The following is a 20,706-nucleotide window of genomic DNA, read 5'->3' as shown; positions in this document are numbered from 1 at the left end:
CAAAAAATAAAAAATATTCTACACACTGTCTCTTTAAAAAGAAAATAAACAAGATTTTGATCAGCATAAGATTTATTGCAATCGAAGCATTGTTACAACAAAGAAATAATAACCCAAACACGTGATGTTTATATGCATGTTTATGGAATGTAGGAGGAAGCCGGAGCACACATAGAAAACCCACATAAGAGCTTGCAGACTAACTATTAGTTTCAAATTTTTTTTCACTTTTGTTAACAAGAGTATGAAAACCTAGAAAAAAATGCATTGTACATTTAGAACAGATATAAAATTTGTGATTAATCGTGAGTTAACTAGTGAAGTCATGTGATTAATTACAATTAAAAATTGTAATCGCCTGATGCCCCTAATTTAAAAAAAAGAAAAGAATATAAAAAATTAGGGGCGTCAGACGATTAAATTTTTTATATTGTAATTAATCAATTAATCACAATCATTTTATATCTGTTATAAATGCACAATAAAAAAAAATCTAGGTTTTCATACCCTTGTTAACAAAAGTGGAAAAAAATGTGAAACTAATATATTTCAAATGAATTTTTGACGTCTATAGCCGTCAATGGCAGTGAATGAGTTAACATATTAAAAGGTTAAAATGGCCATGACATACTTGACATCTGACAGTCAAAATATTAATGCATTTTGATATTTGACTCGTGTGTATCATTTTGGTTACCCATTAGGTACATGAGAGATAAAAGTGCAAAATGTATAATCCAGTGCAATTCTCCAAAAAGTACAACTGCGTGGACAGCAGTACTTCACTCACACGCTGTATAATTTGACACTTACATTCTACAAACGTTATCAAAAAGCCTTAACATTGTCTTTGTCTTGACTGGAGCCCAACTTGCCATAGTCTTGGTCTCGACTTGGTTAATGGGTCTTGAGTTTTCCTTTGAACCACTAAAGATGAGAAACAAGTATAGTAAACAGCTTTTGTCCCTACAGCTTAAAGAAGAGCTCCGCACTGCTCTTCTGGAGTCATTCATAAAAGTCCATGTCACTCAAATGTAGGAGTTCTTTCGAAAAGCCACTGTCTGAGTCCTCGAGCTGCCAGACGTTGTCGACACACGACTGCTGCCGATGCTACGCGACCCTGACATTGTTGATGCGCTGTATCTGGACAAGAGGCCGGACTCTGAAGCTGACAGTGACCCAGCAGAAGTGTTTGTTCGCCTTGTGTTCGACCCGCGATCTGATTCGGCTGAGCCTCCAGATGTCGATCCTGAGGAGATGGCGGACAAGTTGGAACGCTCTGATGACAGCTCGGATACAGAGGACACTTTGCTCTTGGAGGTGATTCCAGACACTGAGGACAGCTCTGTGGTGGACTTGGTTTTGGGGTCTTTTTCCACATCTGGTAATGGTCGAATAATTACCCTGCATGGAAGGAGAGGCACAAATTCCTTTTATTCTCTCTAGCTATCTATATATATCGATTTATATTGCTAAACAGTAGGGGTGTTAAAAAAATAATAATTCATCAATATATCGCGACATTACAGCACGCAATTCTCGAATCGATTCGATATGCAGCCGAATTGATTTTTAAACATAAATTTTTTATGAGAATATTCTACAAAACATCTTACTTAGGGTTAGGGTTCACACGTTAAGCATGGAAGAATGTTATATTAATGGAACATTAAGCCATAATATTTTATTTCAATGCTGTTCAAACATGAAACAGATTACAACCGATTGTTAAATAAAGTGGCTCACAGTTATAAGCCTAAAGTTTCAGATAAATGAACACATTTTCGTACAAATCTTAGTATACGTGTTTACGGATTAGTATTTTCTAAATTTGAGTAAAAAAATAAATAAATCGCAATAATCAACTTATAGATTTGTATCGGGATTAATCGAATCAAATCGTGGACTATGAATCGTGATACGAATCGAATCGCCAAGTACTTGGCAATTCACACCCCTACTAAACAGTATGTATCTCTATTTACCTTGTGTATATGCGTTTATAGCTGAGTCTCCTTTTATGCATCATTTTAGGACACCACCAAAAACTAACTAACACGCATGATGTGTTGCATTGGGTTAATGTTGTTAATTATTGACTCACGTGTGCGCTTGTCCACATAGTGGCCTGCACACCGACCACAGATAGAAGAAACCACCGGCCATTTGAAAGGCGGAGCCAACCCAGCCTAGGAACAGTGGGGTGCCGAGGTCAAACCTAAAGTCAATTAGGGATGGGATCAATGAAAAGTTAGTTTTGCTACATTTCTATTTGCGTACTGAAGACTTCACTTACTTAAGTCCATCAAAGTTTGGGTTGAAATATTCTACGGAGACGTATTGCGCATAAACAACGTAGCCACTTGTGGACAGTAAACCTGCACACAGACAACAGAAGACAGAATTACTCACTGTCACTGTCCACCATTCACTTAAACAAAGCCCAAGACAAAATTGTGTTTTACAAAGATAATAATGTTTGGCTTTTGGTTGACACTATCAAAGAGGCATTGGTTCAACAATGTTTATTGGTTTAGTAGATTAATGTTGAAAGCCACAACATGTCTTCTGGGTTTCATATCCTGTTAAACTGTCCTGTTTGACTACACGAGAGGGGCGAAATGAAACGCTCTCAGCCAGTAAAGTACATTGCAGTGCAGTTGCACTGCAAACACTATACCAAAAACGTGGTAACGCTAGTCAAGCAATGATAATTCCAAAGGCCCATGACTGACCAGGGACCTAAAAAAAAATAGGGCAGTGACATGGAAATGCTGAAAGATTCTTTTGTTAAATAGTGAAGATGTCTGACATGTTAGAAAAATATAAATTACTTCCCAAATCTGCATTATTAGCTTATTGAATGGGAGACATCAATCACATTGTTCTCCTGCAGTACAGTGCAAAGTCCATTTCCACAAGTATGGTTTATTCCCTTACAAAGCATTTCCGTGTGTGTGTCAGTCCTGTTTTTTTTTTTTTGTTTAAACTAAAGAAAACGAAGAGGAAATGACTCAATTATGGAAATGACTCAATGATACTTGCACAATAGCCACAACAATGGGCACACCTGCACAATTGAAGAATGTAAAAGCTTCACAAAGTGATGATAATGAATAAAATTACTGTATTCCTGTCAGAGTGGCATTAGTTTTAAAACATGTATGTGGTGTACATTGGGGTTTTTGCGGCTGTAGATTATTACTAAATTCTACTGTTATTATGATGCTACTTTGGTTATGTCATTCTTTAGTGACTGCACATAACTACATGAATATCAAAATATTCGACAGAGCTCTGACTTTTGCACCACTGCAAGCCACGACCACAATAATAAACATTTTGTTAAATTAATACTTATGACAGTGTCAATAAAAGCTGAATATTAAATGAATTGTGTAACGCAAAACTTTGCTGGCTGTTTATTTATTACTACTACTATTATTATTACTATTACAATTTCTCTCAAATATTGTCCACAAGCCAGTCTAAATCAGTGATAGTGAGCGCTTCTCCTTTGCCGAAATAATCCATCCCACCTCACAGGTGTGCCTATCAAGTTGCTGATTAGACACCATAATTAGTGGCACTCTTAAAGGTGCAGTTTTGCTGTATTTGGGAGGGGGGCGGGGTCTGAGAAAAACAATCATTACTTGCAAATGAGAAGTGCTCACTATCACCGATTTAGACTTGTTTGTAAACAATATTTGAAAGAAATGGTGATCTTTGACCTTTGACTTCATCTAATGAAAAATGGGAGCAAAAACAAAAGTGCTGCGTTTATATTTGTATTGAGTGTATTCAAATGAGACATACCACTGATTATGTGGCACCAACCGCCAGTGTAGATCTTCCTGTATTTCGACTGGTCTTTCCCCCCTATAAAGGTGCACTCCATGCCCAACAAGCTGAGCACAAATCCCAGCATGCCCAGGGAGAGAGCAGCCATCAGCAGACCTCGCACAATCTGAATGTGGCCTGAAGTCAACCACAAGACACGTAGCGGGTTCAGTGTGAGTTTGAGGTTTTCGCAGACCGCGCGGTACTCACCCTCCACGGACCAGAGCACAGGGAAGTCGTAGCAGTTACTAACAGCTGTTGAATCTGTAAAGCAAGATCTCCACAGACTGGACCAGTACCAGGCCACCTTTAAGATGGAGGAGCCCCCCATGCCTCCGACAGAGGTGATCTTCCAGCCCTCCATGGCCATGGTGCAAGCAATGAAGATCCAACCCAGTACTGTCATCAAGAAGCCCCAGATTTGTACCACTCGAATCTGCATCTCTGGGCGTATCCGCGGGCAGGTTCCCTCAGATCTTAGAAAGAGGTTGCTGCACTCCACCCTCGATGATTTTCTTCTCACGCTCTTGTTTTGTAACAGTTGATTTCCACTAACAGGAGATAAATGTTGAGCTTTCATCTAAAAACCGACGAGTAAAGAAAAGACGAGTGGGTCGCAGGTACGAGGCAGAGCTATGTTGTTGTTGTTCTGCTAGATTTTAACATGCAAGTGGGAGAGAAACGTCCCTCCAGTTCCCATTGTTACATGTGACAGTCGCCAGATTAGCATCTGGGCTGAGGGTGCTCATCTAAGCATACAGCTCCAATTACCAAAGATGTGTTGCGCGCACTGGACTGCCAAATCATCAGATATGCCAGATTATAAAGATCTCTTTACTGTTTCTCGCTGATTATGCATCTTGCTGCTAAATTTAGCAACAACTTTGCGCATTTCTGCCTTAACTCATTCACTGCCACTGACGGCTATTGACGTCAAAAATTCATTTGAACTATTTCTATTAGTTTCACATTTTTTCCACTTTTGTTGACAAGAGTATGAAAACCTGGAAAAACAATTTTATTGTACATTTAGAACAGATATAAAATTTATGATTAACCGCGAGTCAACTATTAAAGTCATGCGATTAATTACAATAAAAAAAAAATCGCTTGACGCGATTTAAAAAGAAAAAGAAAATATTATTTAAAAATTAGGAGCGTCAGGCGATTGAAATTTTTAATTGTAATTAATTGCATGACTTCACGAGTTAACTCACGATTAATCACAATTGTTATATCTGTTCTAAATGTACAATAAAAAAAATTCTAGTTTTTTTCATACTCTTGTTAACAAAAGTGGAAAAAAAATGTTAAACTAATAGAAATAGTTCAAATGAATATTTGACGTCTATAACCGTCAATGGCGGTGAATGAGTTAATGACCTTAGCGTGACCCAGCCAAGATCAATCCGGAAGGCTGCTTATCAGTCATTTCACTGAAAGCTCACTGTGCCTGCGCTTCCATAATTAAAACACACACTCATAATGGCTTAATGTCGAGGTGATGTGGGCAGTAATTAAAACTCTGTCATCAACAATGAATTGGCCAGTGTGACTTTCATGGGCTTTAGTGTTGCACAGTGAAGCCTATGTGACCTGGAATACCTGCAAAAGGACAGTCACATTCAATTGCATTCCAAAATTTGGATTTATTAAAGGCAATGTCAATGAAACAGTCTACCTGTTTAATATTGTTATATTCCCCCACCTTCATGACGTTCCACTATGTATTAGGTATTAATGCTGTTCTCTGGTGGCTGGTGTTCATTGACGCTATTGGTGAAGTGTGTGGTACGATACACCCGTATGGTCACTTCAATACTTAAAAAATATATATATACTGTAAATTATTAAATAAAAATTCTGCTTTTACAAAGTTATTGTACAGGTTATTCTTAACACTCTTAGAGGGTTCCCATGGTAATTCCTAAATACTTTCTCAAAGTCATTTAACAATCCATTTCCATATTGCTTATTTATTCTGCTCAGAGTGACAAGTGATATCAGCAGCCGGTCACAGCACTCATACATTTTTTTTGGGGGGGGGGGGGGGGGGCAAAAGTTCTATACCCGGCATAAACCCACATAAAAGCACAAGAAGAACAGAACCGCTGTGGTGAAATTGGTGAACCTTGTACTAATAATTAATTCATTTTAACAACCCACTATTAATTTCAACAATATGCAAAATGTGTGTGTATGTGTTCTATCACATTAATGTACATTTTTTAAATGTAATCATAGGTCCAGCAATCACTAATTATATTAAATAGGCTGCGCCACACGCATGTTTTGCTGCCGTCTTTCTGCTTCAGATACAGGACGAACTTTGCGAACATAGTAATTGTAATCAATCAATCAAAATTGTTGTATTCTTTCAGTTTACCACTAGATGGCACTAAATCCTACACACTGTATATTTGAAATAATAGAACATACATCATTAAAACTACAAGGTCCAAAATGTACATTTGTACACAGCTTTCCCCTGTTCAAGTTTTCTTTTAAGTTGTCAAATAGCGTGCTGATATTTAAAAACACAATGTCACCTTTCTGCAATGCCATGGACACCTGACACTTGTTTTTATGAATGCAGTGGAACGTGTCGGGCATTGCCTGAGGTTCCTCCTGATGATTATTCAGAGGTGCAGATTGATGGCTGATTGGTGGGGAAACCTGCTGTCAAGTCTACAGATTGTCGGTGGCTTCAGATGTGACCCGGTGCTCCGTGGAGGTCAGCTCATTGAAGGCGGAGACCACACGAGAGGCCCTCATGTGACCCATCTTTCTGCTTTGATAATATTAGCAGAAGCTCACCTTTCAAAATGAAGGCGGATAAAAAAAATTGTTTTACTTACAAAGTCGTGAGCAACATTTAGGTGCACTCATCTTGAACATGTGAGGCAGGTAGTAAATGTATAATAAATATTGACCGCTTGAGTTTGAATGAAGTCTCTAATCTGCCATACGTTATTTAAAGAATCACTTATAAATATCCTGCTAAATATTTGTCTTTTAAAGTTCCTCCGCATCCATGATCTCATGTGACAAGCAATTTCACACATAGGCATTTCTTCCAAACTGCCTGGATGGCCCCAGAAGCTCTCTTTGCAGGCTGCTGGTGGCCTTGCTGCGCTCGCCATGTGTGTGTGTAAACACGGCAGTGTCCCTTGTGGACTGATGGACTCTGCAAACACCAGCAGGAGTAAATTGAAGTGAAGTGAAAGATAACTCTTCTAACAAAGGACATTTCATCTTTATGGCAGTGTTTTGGCTGTATTCGGGGGCAACTGTAATCCTAATGAATACCTATTTCCCTGCTCATCTAAGTCTATGTTTATGTCCTGCATGTAAAAAAAACAAAAAAAAAAAACATTGCCGACAATGCCCAGTAATCACCACAAAAAGGTGCACGAGCAGGATTTAGAGGCTATAGTTTGTTCCTGAAAAAGTTGCTGAATGAGGCCCATTGTTGCCTCTCAACTTGCCTGACGCTCGAGCCCGCTGGCAGGGAGAGACAGAAAATCAAACCTCCCAAGACGCATAGCACAGATCCAGCCCAGCCGATGAAGAGCGCCGCTCCCAGTTCAAACCTGCCATGGACATCAAACAGCTGAACGTTCCGATAGAACTTAACACAAGTCACGCAGGTTGTCGTAATGACCTACTTCTGAGCAACAAAGAGGGGGTCAAAGAAGTCGCTAGTGATCCTGTGAGCATATATGGAGCAGGCGGTCATGCAGCACAGGCCTGTGGAAGCAAATAAAGATGTATTCCTGTGATTTCCAAATTTGACTAAAAACATTGCAGAGCTAAATTGAGCCCTCAGCTTTGGGGAGTAAGTTTTACCGCTGAGGATGTACTGAAAACCTGCTAGGACTGCCAGGCGAGCTTTGGTGGTTTCGGAGCCTCCTACTTTTGTACACTTCATTCCAAGCAGGGCAAGTATGTCACCAAAGAAACCCAGACACACAGCCGCAATCATCAAGCCCCGACATACTTGGATGTAAGCTTGATAACAAGGACAGAGGAGCAGGAAGAATAATGACTGGTGATGGATGACAAATTGACAATAAGCGTTTATATTGGGCATGCGTCACTTAATCGCCTCCTTGTCAACAGTTGGAGGAGAAAAAGGCTTTTAGTTTCCAGCAGAATATGAATTCAACTCACCATCCAGAGCCAGCATGGAAGGAAAGTCCTTGCAGTTGGACACGCCTGTAGAGTCGGTCACGCATGTTTTCCACAGATTGGACCAGAAGGTAGCCGTAGTGATGACCGTCCCATCCACTGAGGAGACCTTCCAATAGTCTGCAGGAAGTGTGGCTGACACTAGGATCCACCCGGAAACACTCAGGAGAAATGCAACAATCTCTGTTGCCATGGTGGCCATTGTTCTTTAGATGCACGGATCAAATCAGGTCAGGAACTTTTGGAAGGTTCTTGCAGGTGAGACACCCTTGAGTCCTCCTCCAGAAATGGTTGAGCAACCCTGGGCGGGTTGGTCCACCACCGGTGCGTCAGGGTTGGCAGACACTTGAGGGGGGATTACTTGAGGCTCTCTTGAGGTCAGCTGACATATAATAAGCAGTTTTTTAAAAAGTTTTTTTATGCCATCGGACTGCAGCCGTGCACACAGCTCATCACTCCACACATCATCCATGGGCTCTACAAGGTAGATGGAAGTCATTAATTGACAGGATGTGAGGAGTCCCTGTCAGAGGAGGAACATATGATGGCGAAGACAGATAGCAAAGACATGCCTAGTGCCTTGAATAACTGTATTTCAGGTCAGTAACCAATCGCGCTACTTCTCATGTGTTATTAGTAGTAGCGGCGATTAGGATGCGCTGCACTCAGTTTGCAACGCTGTAGCGCCATCAAGTGGTAAACTAAAAAGGTTTAATAGAGGCTGCTGGACTTTGATTTTACCTACAGTCGTGAAGCAGGCATGCTTACCACATGCTCCATTCTGCCCAAGGTAAATTTACAATCTCCAATTCCGATGAAGTAGGAACGCTATATAAAACGTAAATTAAAATAGAATCATGATTTGCACATTGTTTTATATTCATTCATATTCAATTGAATAAAATACAGTGCTGAAATCTTTAAAGGTTTTTAGATTTTTCAGTGATTTAAAAACAACAACAACTTTTTGCCATATATTGAACTTTCTGGACCTGACAGAAGAATGTGAACTGCAAATGATCTTTTGATCAAATCATCCCTTGATGATCCCATCTTATGCCTCTAATTTATTTTTTAAATATTATTTCTTAACTTGATGCATCAATCATTTGTTAATGTATATTGCAGCTCCCAGAGGCTTGTGGGGAGACACAAGGGATCTGTCTTGGACGGTTATTTAAATGGACAGTGTGCATTATTTACCGCCATCTAGTGGTGAACTAATGAATTATTAGTTTTAAAAGATCACTATTAACTCATTCACTGCCATTGACGGCTATAGACATCAAAAATTCATTTTAACTATTTCTATTAGTTCAACATTTTTTTCCACTTTAGTTAACAAGAAAATGAAAACCTAGAAAAAAAATATTGTACATTTAGAAAAGATATAAAATGTATGATTAATCGTTAGTTAACTAGTGAAGTCATGGGATTAATTACAATGACGCCCCTAATTAAAAATGAAATAAAATATTAGGAGCGTGAGACAGACGACAGATCGTAATTAATCGCATGACTTCAATAGTTGACTCAATCACAAATTTTATATCTGTTAAAAATGTAAAAAAATATAAAAAAATTACATGAATTTTTGACGCCTATAGCCATCAATAGCAGTGAATTCGTTAATTTCAATAATATGCACACTAAAATATGTGTGATCGCATCAACATACATTTAAAAAGATATATATAACCGTAGGGGGCAGCGCGGTGGCTGACTGGTTAGCACGTCCGCCTCCCAGTGCAGAGGACGTGAGATCGAGTCCGGGCTTTGGCCTTCCTGGGTGGAGTTTGCATGTTCTCCCCGTGCTTGCGTGGGTTTTCACCGGGTACTCCGGTTTCCTCCCACATTCCAAAGACATGCATGGCAGGTTAATTGAACACTCCAAATTGTCCCTAGGTGTGATTGTGAGTGTGGTTGTTCGTCTCTGTGTGCCCTGCGATTGGCTGGCAACCAGTTCAGGGTGTACCCCGCCTACTGCCCGAAGCCAGCTGGGATAGGCTCCAGCACCCCCCGCGACCCTTGTGAGGAAAAGCGGCCAAGAAAATGGATGGATGGATGGATAACCGTAGGGCTAGTAATCGCTCATTACATAAGTCACGCTGCGCCTTACAGGAGGCTGACATGTTTCGCTGCCATCTTTCTGCTATTAGATAAGGAGAAGAACTTCGCAAACATATATAGTTATCGTGCGTGTAGCTAGTGTCGGACCCAGTGGGTCGACTGCCGCTTACCTTCCACAGCTGGGGCCTGCAGTTGGTTGTCGCTGAGTCCCTGCACCGCTTGTCTTCCTCTGCTTTGCTCTCACGAGCTTCTGCTAGCTTCTCCCGCTAGCCTTTCTTGTGAGCCACTAGAGCTAGTTTACAGCGGGTACATCATTGAAGAACGGTTGAGAACCATTGGTATATGATGGACTCCCAATGCAGCCTTGTGAATTGAAGTCACAGGTGGCCATCTTTTTTTGCCACTCGCTCAGTGCCCCTAACTTACATTAATTTCTCTGCTGCATTTCCAGTGTGTGGTGTGGTCTACGGTTGTAGCCAATCAATGTCTGGGAGAAGCGCTACATGCACATTCCATCGGTAGGAATATGATTATAAATGTTTTCTGATAAGGTATATCTGAGTGCTAATCAAAGATTTGTTTACATCATACTGTCGGAATCTTGAGCAATAAAATGAAAGTAAACCCGTCGGGGGGGAGGATGCAAAATGTAAACCTAGCATCGCTAAAAATCACAATTCATGATCATGCGATAATATACTCTGAATGGTTGGTGCAAACAGTGAAGATGGTTCTTTGTGAGGCTGAGACGTGAGTGAGGGAAGGAGGAGTGACATGAGTAGATGCTGTATTCAAATTTTGTTAGCAGCTTCAAGACTAAAAATTGTACCTTTCAAACTGTTCAAACTGATGAACATTATTGTTTTTGGAACGCCTGAGAGAATATTTGCAAAAAAATGCTCATCAATTTGAAAATGACATATATTGTCTTTGTAGTGTATTCAATTAAATATAGGTTGAAAATGATTTGTTAATCATTGTATTTTGTTTTCATTTACATTATACACAACATCCCAACTTCATTGTAATCGGGGTTTGTTTAAAAAAATGTTATTGCAATCAAATGTCCAAAACGTGGTAAGCCACTTAAATGCTGATCTCATGAAGTGAGTCAGCCTTGGCATCTCATTTCTAGATATACTGTGTATTTTGTTCACTCTAAACCTGCTGTTGAACTAATCTGACCCTCCATAAAACATTTCTAATCAGCATTTCTGGAAAGGAAATTCCTAGTGGGTTACAGCAGGAATCATCCGCAGAAATGTGCTCATTAGCTGAAACTGTTGCCAACAAATAAAGCAAGAGGAAATTCCCTGTCCAACGCACTTTAAATCAGACTTCCTCACTCATGGTCCTTGAGGGCCAGAGTCCTGCAGGTTTTAGATTTTTCCATCATCCAACACAGCTGATTCTAAAGATCAGGATTGTTATCAGGCTTCTACAGAGCTTGCTGATGAGCTGATTATATGAATCAGAAGAGGGTGGATTTCCCTCTTCAGGTGGGGAAAAAAATCCTATCCCAAGTGGAGCAGTTCAAGTATCTTGGGGTCTCAAACACGAGTGAGGGGAGCCAGGATAGGCAGATCCGTGCAGCGTCTGCAGTGATGCAGACTCTATAAGAAAGGGCTGAGCCGAAAAGCTAAGATCTCGATTTACCGGTCAGTCTATGGTTTTACCCTCATCTATGGTCACATGCTGTGAGAAGCTATCATCTGGGATGGGCTCAGAGTCGAGCCGCTGCTCCTCCACATTAAAAGGAGCTAGATGAAGTAGCTTGGTCATCTTGTTTGAATGTCATCTAGATGCCTCCGTGGTGAGGTATTCTGGGCACGTCCCATTGTGATGAGGCCCCGGGGACGACCCAGGACATGCTGGAGAGACTATGGGCCAAACCCACTTTTGGCTGACAGCGCCAAAAATGGCTTATACTACAATAAAACTATTATCTTATTTTAAATTTCTTTATTCATTTCCACTTATGATGTAGAATTGTGACACAATTAGAGCGAAAATCTGAAGCACTGCTATAATATTGTTCACTTTAGAGAGACAGAGAAGATAGGCTAATGCAAGAAATTGGGGAGAGAATATGTTATAGTAACTCATGTTGTGACTATATTATTGTGCATACTGTACAGTAAATACTGTACATTTATTTTCCACACTACTTATCCTGTTCCAGGTCGCGGGAAGCTATCCAAGATGACGGTGAAAAGCACACTACACCCTAGGCCGGTCGTTTGTCAACCGTAGGGTACATATAAAGACAGACAGCCATTCACATTCACATTCATCACACCGTCGCTAGGCAGCAGAACTGAAATTGTAAATGAGACAATTATTTATGGATTGATTGATTTTGTACTGTTGTACACTGTATTTTATACTAAAAATGTTAAGTAAAAAGGACTACATACGTTTTATTTTGGGAGTGTCATTTGTAATACAGTATACTACTAGCTTGCCAGCACATCATGACACCAATTCCAAGTTCACCAGTTAATCCAGTTTAGTTCAGTACATAACAAGACAAGCCCAAAAAAAAAAAAAAATGAAAACTTTAACTGCCCTAGTCACAATGCACACATCTGGTGGATTGACTTTCTTTAGCTGAGGTGTGTTCGGGTTCTGCTCAGCACTCGTTCATGCTGAGCACTGAAATGTGATTCAACACAACCAAGGCTCCCTGAGACGTTTATTACGCACAGCATGTGATCATTGTTGGCATTGCAATCAAAGATACAGTACACCTCCCCTTGAAGCCTCTCACATGTATCCCCCCTCAAGTCACGAGTTGTTCACTTTACGTAATCTTCAAACAAAATACAGAAAGATTAGATTGGACTTTTTCTTCTTCCTTCTTTCTGCTGCATGTCATATCTCATCATGTTTTACTCCATTCTGTTTTATGTGGATTAGCCCTTGTCTTTTGATTAACAGATGAAATGACAACAGGACTATGTGTCATGGTCTGTGTTTTGGTTTGTCTTATTGGTCATGTTTTCCTAGTGTGTCTCCCTTTCTCAATGTCCTGTCAAGTTTTATCATGTCCTCCTGTGCTTGTCATCCCGGTCCCTAGTGTCACACAATCAGTTCCCCAAGCCACGTGTGTCTTGTGCAGGTGTCTCTCGTTGTCTCGTTACAGCATGTATTTAGTTCCCTGCTTTCTTTCAGTCCTTGTCGAGTCATTGTCGTTGTCACACCCATGCCATGTCGTCATAATGTCCTTGCTTTGCAGCGGTCCTGTTTGGTTTGTTGCTTTGACTTGTGTTTTTGGATATTGTTGATTTTGTTATTTTCGCCAAGTACCTTGTTTGCCTTTTTCTTGATTAAATCCCATTTTTAACTGCATCCTTGCCTGGCTGCTTTTGCTCCCTGCATTTGGGTCCTCCACCAAACTCCACCCTTCTGACAGAATGACTCGACCACAGAAGAACCCAGCGGGGGTGCTGTCATGCCACAAAGAAATACTTGCCTCAGGAGCTTTGACAATAGCATGGTTGGACGAAGCCCTGCGGCACCTGGCTTTGGCTGGTGGCGCTCTGAGTGACAGGTCGGACAGTCAAGTCCCCGAACCACGTCTGCCGCAGCCTCCAGTCCCCGAACCACGTCTGCCGCAGCCTCCAGTCCCCGAACCACGTCTGCCGCAGCCTCCAGTCCCCGAACCACGTCTGCCGCAGTCCCCGAACCATGTCTGCCGCAGCCTCCAGTCCCCGAACCTCGTCTGCCGCAGCCTCCAGTCCCCGAACCTCGTCTGCCGCAGCCTCCAGTCCCCGAACCTCGTCTGCCGCAGCCTCCAGTCCCCGAACCTCGTCTGCCGCAGCCTCCAGTCCCCGAACCTCGTCTTCCGCAGCCTCCAGTCCCCGAACCTCGTCTTCCGCAGCCTCCAGTCCCCGAACCTCGTCTGCCGCAGTCCCCGAACCTCGTCTGCCGCAGTCCCCGAACCTCGTCTGCCGCAGTCCCCGAACCTCGTCTGCCGCAGCCTCCAGTCCCCGAACCACGTCTGCTGCAACTTCCGGACGCCCATCTTGTCAATCTCTGTGGGTGGGGCCGTGTTCCCGCCTCCTTGCTCCTTCTGCCTACCCTCGTTTTGAGACTCTTTGTTTTGGTTTGGACGTCTGGGATCTGTCCCTTGAGGGAGGGGTACTGTTTTGGTTTGTCTTATTGGTCATGTTTTCCTAGTGTGTCTCCCTTTGTCAATGTCTTGTCAAGTTTTATCATGTCCTCCTGTGCTTGTCATCCCGGTCCCTGGTGTTACCCAATCAGTTCTCCAAGCCTCGTGTGTGTCTCGTTACTGTGTATTTAGTTCCCTGCTTTCTTTCAATCATTGTCGCTGTCACACCCATGTCCTGTCATAATTTCCTTGCTTAGCCGTGTTCCTGTTTGGTTTATTGCTTTGATTTGTGTTTTTGGATATTGTTGATTTTGTTATTTTGGCCAAATATCTTGTTTGCCTTTTTCTTAATTAAATCCCCTTTTTAACTGCATCCTTCTGACACTATGGTCAGATTCGCCAGGGTGACTTGGCTCAAGAGCAACATTTGAGACGTAGTGGTCACTTGAGTCTCCTATCATGAAATAGGATGCCGTTCGGATAATAGTTTACCATGGGTACACGTGACAGGATTTGTCATAAAGTCTATCCTCAAACAAGAAGTGTGAAAGAAGGCTAAGGTCAACTGCATAATGGCGAGGGAAGTGTTTAATGTCTAACTGTCAGTAAACACATGCAATAGCCGTGCAATATTGGGAGACTTGCACACACCTTACTCTTTATTTAAAGTAACTCAAATCAAATGTCTGGTTGGAAAAATGATTTCGGATACTGCTATAACTTCTGACTGACACATTTGAATTTTTTGGTCATCCCATGCAAGGCTTTAACTGTTTCATGCACAAGCAGAAGAAAGCACATGTGAAATAGGGGAAGAAGGAAGTGAGGATTTTGCTGAGTAATTCTGACACATATTATGAAAAGTTCATATTGTGCCAGGCTTTATTTTCCCAGTAGCTACATGTATGAAAGTCATCAGATTCACACACTATTACGTTTTCTCCACCAAGGATGGCCAAAGCCCGGAATCGATCTTATGTCCTTTGCACTGGGAGGCGGACGTGCTAACCAGTCAACCACCGTGCCGCCTGGGAGTGAACATGTTAAACAAATAACAAAGTGAAAATGTTAAAACTCCAATGAACAGTACAGACTTTTTGGTTCACTGTATGAAGATGAGCAGTAAACTGGGAAAAAAGAAGAAGAATTTGTTGGATTTACGTTAAAAGAGTATGGATTGGACATTGATTGCACATATTTAAATCATGTTTCACTAAACCTTAATATTGTACTAACTGAAGACATGTTGTTTTATGTGTGCAACCGATGTCCATATTTTTTTTTTATAAAAAAATGTGAATCCAACGACTTTTACAGTTGACAATATAAAGAATATGGATTATTATTAGTTATTCCCCGAATGCCCCCCCCCCCCCCTGATTTATTTAATCCATTGCGGACCCACTCTGATGTGATGTAAACCGTAAACTCATGAAATTCGTTTAACTATGCCTTTAAAGCTCCCTTTTGGAGTGCCCCTTTCTGCCAATGATATACAAGCCGAGGAGAAGACTGGCCAATAGGTTGGCCGTCACTTTCCACCAATAAATGGTGGCGTGTGGGAGGAGTCAAGGCGAATGATGTGAGAAAGTCTGCCCTGCAGCTGTATGCCATACGTAACACACGTCGCGAACAATTAACTTCGCGTAACATGTGTCGACGTCGCCTTTAGGGGTATTTGTAAGGGCGAGGAAGTAGTCGTGATAACTGTTTTGGGGTCGAATACGATGGAAAATGTCAGTAAAGATGCCAAGACGAACCCGGCAGCGTCGGCGAATCTCCTCTCCAAGTTATTTTTCTGGTGAGACACTCCGGAAGATAAACCGTAACAGTCGGAATAATTTAACAACGGTGTAGTGTATTTTTCTTCTTCTTTTTAAACATTAGGTGTTGACTTCATAAGCCTTTTATGGAATCGATACTGGCACCGGTTGGCACCCTAACGTGACGTCACTTAGGTTTGGTGACGACTCGGTGCCCTAATGTAAAGTGTAACTGGACTGATTTGAATTAGTTCCGCTCCGTGGTTTGATTTGTGTTTTGCCTTAAAATCTTAAAAACCCTTTCAAGTTGACAGACGGGGCGCTGTGTCATTGTCACTCGGCACCTCTAACATTCATTCAATTGGCCTTTGATGCTGTTGTATTGCTACAGTGGACCGTATGACAGTTTACATGTCCCGTTGTTCAGGTGGCTCAATCCGCTGTTCCGCGCTGGATACAAGCGCTCGCTGGAGGAGGATGACTTGTACCCGGTGCTGGATGAGGACAGCTCAGAAAGATTGGGTCAGCAGCTGCAGAGGTACAATCACAATACTATTAAGACTTTGGCTTGGGGAAATTGCTTCGGACTCAATAAAACAACTTGCTCAAATCTTGATTTAATTTTCACATCACATGGTGGGCCAATTCCCTGAACTATGATTGTAAAAGAATTAGTGCAGTCATAGGATCTTCTTGACCCACTAGACGAGGGGTGTCCAAACTTTTCCTCTGAGTTACCGTACACAGAAAAAAAAATCAAAGGATTCAATGGACACTTTGACGTTCTTGAACTTTCATTTATTAAACCCACTAAAACCAATCCATGAAGCAATTAAATCCATCCATCTATCCATTTTCAACACCGCTTATCTTGTGCAAGGTTGCGGGGTATCCAATGCTGACTTACGGCAAAGGTGGATTGTACCCTGAACTGTCACCAGTCAGTATCATTTTCAGTTAGTATAATGGCAGCAATTAAATATTGTTTTTATATGTTATATCCATCCATTCACATTACTTTTAAAAGTGCTTCTTCCTCTTTGGTTATAGGTCAAGTAGTTTGTGTGGTGTCTGGACCACAACCCTGTATCTCAATAGAATAAATCAGCCGCTGCTTTGCAGTAGCTGTTAAGGGGGGGACGTGGTTGTCGCATTCTCCACCTTTTTGACACCACACTTTTTGTGTGTGTGTTATTGTTATTGCAAATGTTATTTTTAATGTGTACCATGGCTGCAAAAAAATGGATGGCAGACCACAAGTGGCTCCCGGGCCATAGTTTGGACATCTTTGTACTAGACTGAAGTAACCACATTTTTGTATCGACGCCACAAAATTGTGAAGCTGTTGGTACATGAAAAGATATTTCTTAAAGTTATTTAAAATGCCATCCCATCTCTTTTGTGATTGCAATGCATGAAATGTGGCTGAGGTACAGAGAATCTTTCTCACCCTCTTTGATGATTAACCAAGGGTTAATGACACAGTTATAGCCAATATAGAAAACCTTGTTAAGTTCAGTGTTTCCTACAGATTTGAAATCTACTTAGGTGGGTGGACTCCGGCGGTGGGGATGGGAGGCAGGTTAGACGGGAAGTGGGTCTCAGTCCTGTTACTACGTCTCCTCTAGCCTCACGATCCACAAGTGAGTGACGGCGAACTAACGTTACATGCGGTATATCCTGTCACGACATGTTTTTTTTTCTTTTTAAATATATTTTTAATAAATGTTCTTGAAAACGTTTTTTTTTCTTTTTAAATATATTTTTAATAAATGTTCTTGAAAACTTCTTGGGTGGTGGCCAATTTACTTGGGTGGTCCGCCCAAGTATTACCATGGTGTGGGAAACACTGAAGTTGTTGGTCAAGTATTTATCTTGCAAGTACATAGTGCAGCATGTGATGTTTAACTACAAAAGCAATTTACAACTTAACAAAAATGTCTGGTTAATGACTCACTTATAGTCTCACACTCTATTTTACATATCGCTGCCATCAGAAAAGCCTTGTATTTCCCAAACCATCACTTTTCAGGAAACCGCAAAAATGTCAGACTTGTTGAGCCTTTAATATTGCATCTTCAGAGAGGGCAAGACATTTTTTTTTAACACTTATTGGTCAATAATTTGAAATAGTAACATTTTCACATGGAAACTGACCATTAATATCTAGTTATGAAAAAATATTCAATTTCAACCCAACACCAGCAATAAGCATTCTAATTACTGGAAGTTGTTGTTGTTTTTCTCTTTTCAACCAAGGAGGTTTCTCCACTTACCACTATGCAACTGTGGAATTGAATTTGAACTGGAACTGTAAGCCATGAAAATTGTTGGTGATTGCATCTCAGTTCAGGCCAGTACCATAATGTTTTTAATCCCAATTCCCCACCATGTTAGTAAAGACTGTGAGCTGAAAGTGTTTTGGAGGCGTTTCAAAATGAGATTTCATGCAGCTGCATTTCCAATGTGTAATAAAGTGTGGTGTCTTGTCTGTGTAGCAGCTGATAATGTAAATTATATACACTCATTATTTTAAACTCACCAATCTGTATGAAACTGATTTGAATGTACAGGTATTAATTTAACTGTAATGTCTCTATTTTTTGTAGACATGAGCATGTATGCTTGGTGTAAAAACTGTCGCATCTTCAGTTTCGCTCCTGGGGCAAGTCAAGTTCAAGGAATTTGGCAGACCCTGCTATGCCTAGCTGGGCTTTGCGGCGACCCAAGGGCGTTTTTCTATTACACGCCCCCGGCACACCTGACAATTTGGTGACAAAAAGGAGAATAGGCTTTAGATCAGGTGAAACCAAGTCTAAGTTGTGGCGCAGGTGGTAAAACACAATTTTGGTGGATTTGATCTAGGCTTTCTGCGCTTCACTGGTATGTGTGGTGGATCTAATTGTATTTAATTCATAAATATGACATTAGCATGCTTCCAACTCATATTGTAGAAATCAATTCATTGAATGCATTATTATGATTGTTATTATTATTAGTATGATTATTGCCATCTTTATGGCCAGAGGGCCCGGTTGCAGATGTGGATTCATCCACTATTAGCGGCAGTTAGGCTGCGTTCACGCAAATCAGGGAGAAAACCCCCGCTGCAACCGCGTCTACAAAATTGGAACCCGCGCTTCACTCTAAACATCTTGTAACAGAACCAATATTCTGTCTCCCGCACGGCTACCGACGATCATCTTCAACTATCATGACACCGCAACAATGCTGGACACATATGATGGTGGTTAATAAAGTGGTTGCTATTGCTAGTCTCTTTTACATGGTCTTCTTCCTTTGTCCCTGTTTTGGGTTGTGAAAGGTACTGAAATGGATTTGGATATTAAGTTGACAACTTTTGAGACCACGTCAGAATAAGAATCTTTATTTGCCAAGTATTTAAAAGACACTCCGGTAGTTTGAGCTACACTAATATTGCAGTAACAAGCAGCTACGACAAAGACATGACACATATCTAGAGAGTCTTTATATAATGTAAGGGTACCATTTGTGCTGTAGTAGTACCAATGCATGACAGCTGTGCAAACAATGCTGAGAATCATTAAGCAAAGATAAAGTAACCAGTAGTGCGGTCATCACAATACAATGACAGTTGTGCAGGTGATGCAGCAGGTAATCGTCACTCCATTTAAAGAGACCAGTAGCGCATTAATTGTGATACTACTTTGAATGTGCAATGATGCAGATAGTCCTTAATCACTTTAACGTGTATAGTTTTATAGAATATTGATCAAGGCCATTTAAAGAAATATGTAGGGTGCTGGACTACTACTACACTAATCAATACAGTCAAACTGTCACACGGGGATGTGCCAAAAATTGGCAAACATTTGCAAGGTGCCACTATTGAATTTGGAAGCAACTGTTTAGAGAATTGATGGCAAGAAAGAGGAATCTATTCGAATGTCTGCTGGTTTTATTCAGTGTGCATGGTTCGACCTGAGGGGAGGGTCCGAGAGAGTTTTGCATGCCTCTGTCTTTGTAGCATTCAAGTCCCCAAGAGTAGGTGTGGTGGTACCAATGATATTTTTCAGCAGTCTTAAACTGTCTGTTACAGTCCGATTTTGTCTTTGGCACCAAACCAGTCAGGACTCATTTGATTACTATGTTTAAATGCACTAAACAACTCTTTCAAAACCCAAATATTGGCAATTTTCGATTAAGAAACATGTACCATGTTATCTTTCAATATGATGACATTCTTCTGTTTTAATTCTAATTAGCAAGTCACAGTGTCACAGAACAGCCCCCTTGGGCCACTCGTGTTGTCCTTGGGCTAACTAGTACCTGCTTTCTTTCTTACTTTCTTTCTTTCTTTCTTTCAGGAGAATGAACATTAATCAATTGAGGAAAAGGGCATTTAGTTACATATACTGAGTGTGAGCGTGTGGCATACATGTGCTGAATGAAAGTGTGACTTTGTTCAAATATATGACAAGTCGCCTCAATGCAACTCCTGCAGTAACACTACAATATATTGTGCATACTAACACGATCAAATACCTTCGGATGGATACTAAGTGTAGAAGTAAACAGTGTGGCTATAGCTCCGGTGTTAGCCATGTCCGACCCTCAGCATCAGACTTCACAGGCAAGTAAAACTATAAATGTCATACAGACCGTGTGGCTGTGGGGTGAAAATGGCTTCCGTTTTTAAGTCTCATGATCACCATCAGGGGTGGGGGTGAAAATTGGCAAAAATGT

General features: G+C 41.1%; 3 protein-coding genes across 8 annotated transcripts in view; 1 reads left to right on the top strand and 2 right to left on the bottom strand.

Annotated features, from left to right (window-relative positions):
- Positions 1–134: 134 nt before the first annotated feature.
- Positions 135–4,597, bottom strand: cldn10e (claudin 10e). Of its 2 annotated transcripts, XM_077579772.1 has the most exons (5): positions 4,051–4,597; positions 3,817–3,978; positions 2,297–2,378; positions 2,105–2,218; positions 135–1,404 (listed from the first exon to the last, which is right to left on the bottom strand). In XM_077579772.1, exons 1-5 carry the CDS (start codon positions 4,418–4,420, stop codon positions 1,029–1,031), a joined length of 1,104 nt encoding a protein of 367 aa, XP_077435898.1. In that variant the 5' UTR covers positions 4,421–4,597; the 3' UTR covers positions 135–1,028. The 2 variants fall into 2 exon arrangements, with proteins under 2 accessions (XP_077435898.1, XP_077435888.1); XM_077579762.1 differs by having other exon boundaries at positions 3,817–4,597.
- Positions 4,598–7,270: 2,673 nt separating this feature from the next.
- cldn10a (claudin 10a) lies at positions 7,271–8,325 on the bottom strand. Its single transcript, XM_077574281.1, has 4 exons — positions 8,014–8,325; positions 7,690–7,851; positions 7,509–7,590; positions 7,271–7,433 (listed from the first exon to the last, which is right to left on the bottom strand). The coding sequence occupies exons 1-4, from the start codon at positions 8,231–8,233 to the stop codon at positions 7,271–7,273; spliced, it is 627 nt and encodes a 208-aa protein (XP_077430407.1). The 5' UTR covers positions 8,234–8,325.
- Positions 8,326–15,805: 7,480 nt separating this feature from the next.
- The window catches only part of abcc4 (ATP binding cassette subfamily C member 4 (PEL blood group)), a 45,271-nt gene continuing 40,370 nt past the window's right edge, over positions 15,806–20,706 (top strand). For all 5 annotated transcript variants that reach the window (XR_013289087.1, XM_077549727.1, XM_077549717.1 and 2 more), the window contains exons 1-2: positions 15,806–16,016; positions 16,406–16,516. Coding sequence is in view for 4 of the 5 variants with exons in the window: in XM_077549727.1 (XP_077405853.1) it covers positions 15,943–16,016; positions 16,406–16,516 (185 nt within the window). In the remaining variant the exon portion in view is untranslated. The remainder of the gene's footprint in view (positions 16,017–16,405; positions 16,517–20,706) is intronic.

This window comes from Vanacampus margaritifer, chromosome 1 (genome assembly GCF_051991255.1).
Source record: "Vanacampus margaritifer isolate UIUO_Vmar chromosome 1, RoL_Vmar_1.0, whole genome shotgun sequence".
NCBI classification, from domain to species: Eukaryota; Metazoa; Chordata; class Actinopteri; order Syngnathiformes; family Syngnathidae; genus Vanacampus; species Vanacampus margaritifer.
This window is presented reverse-complemented; position numbering and strand designations above follow the sequence as displayed.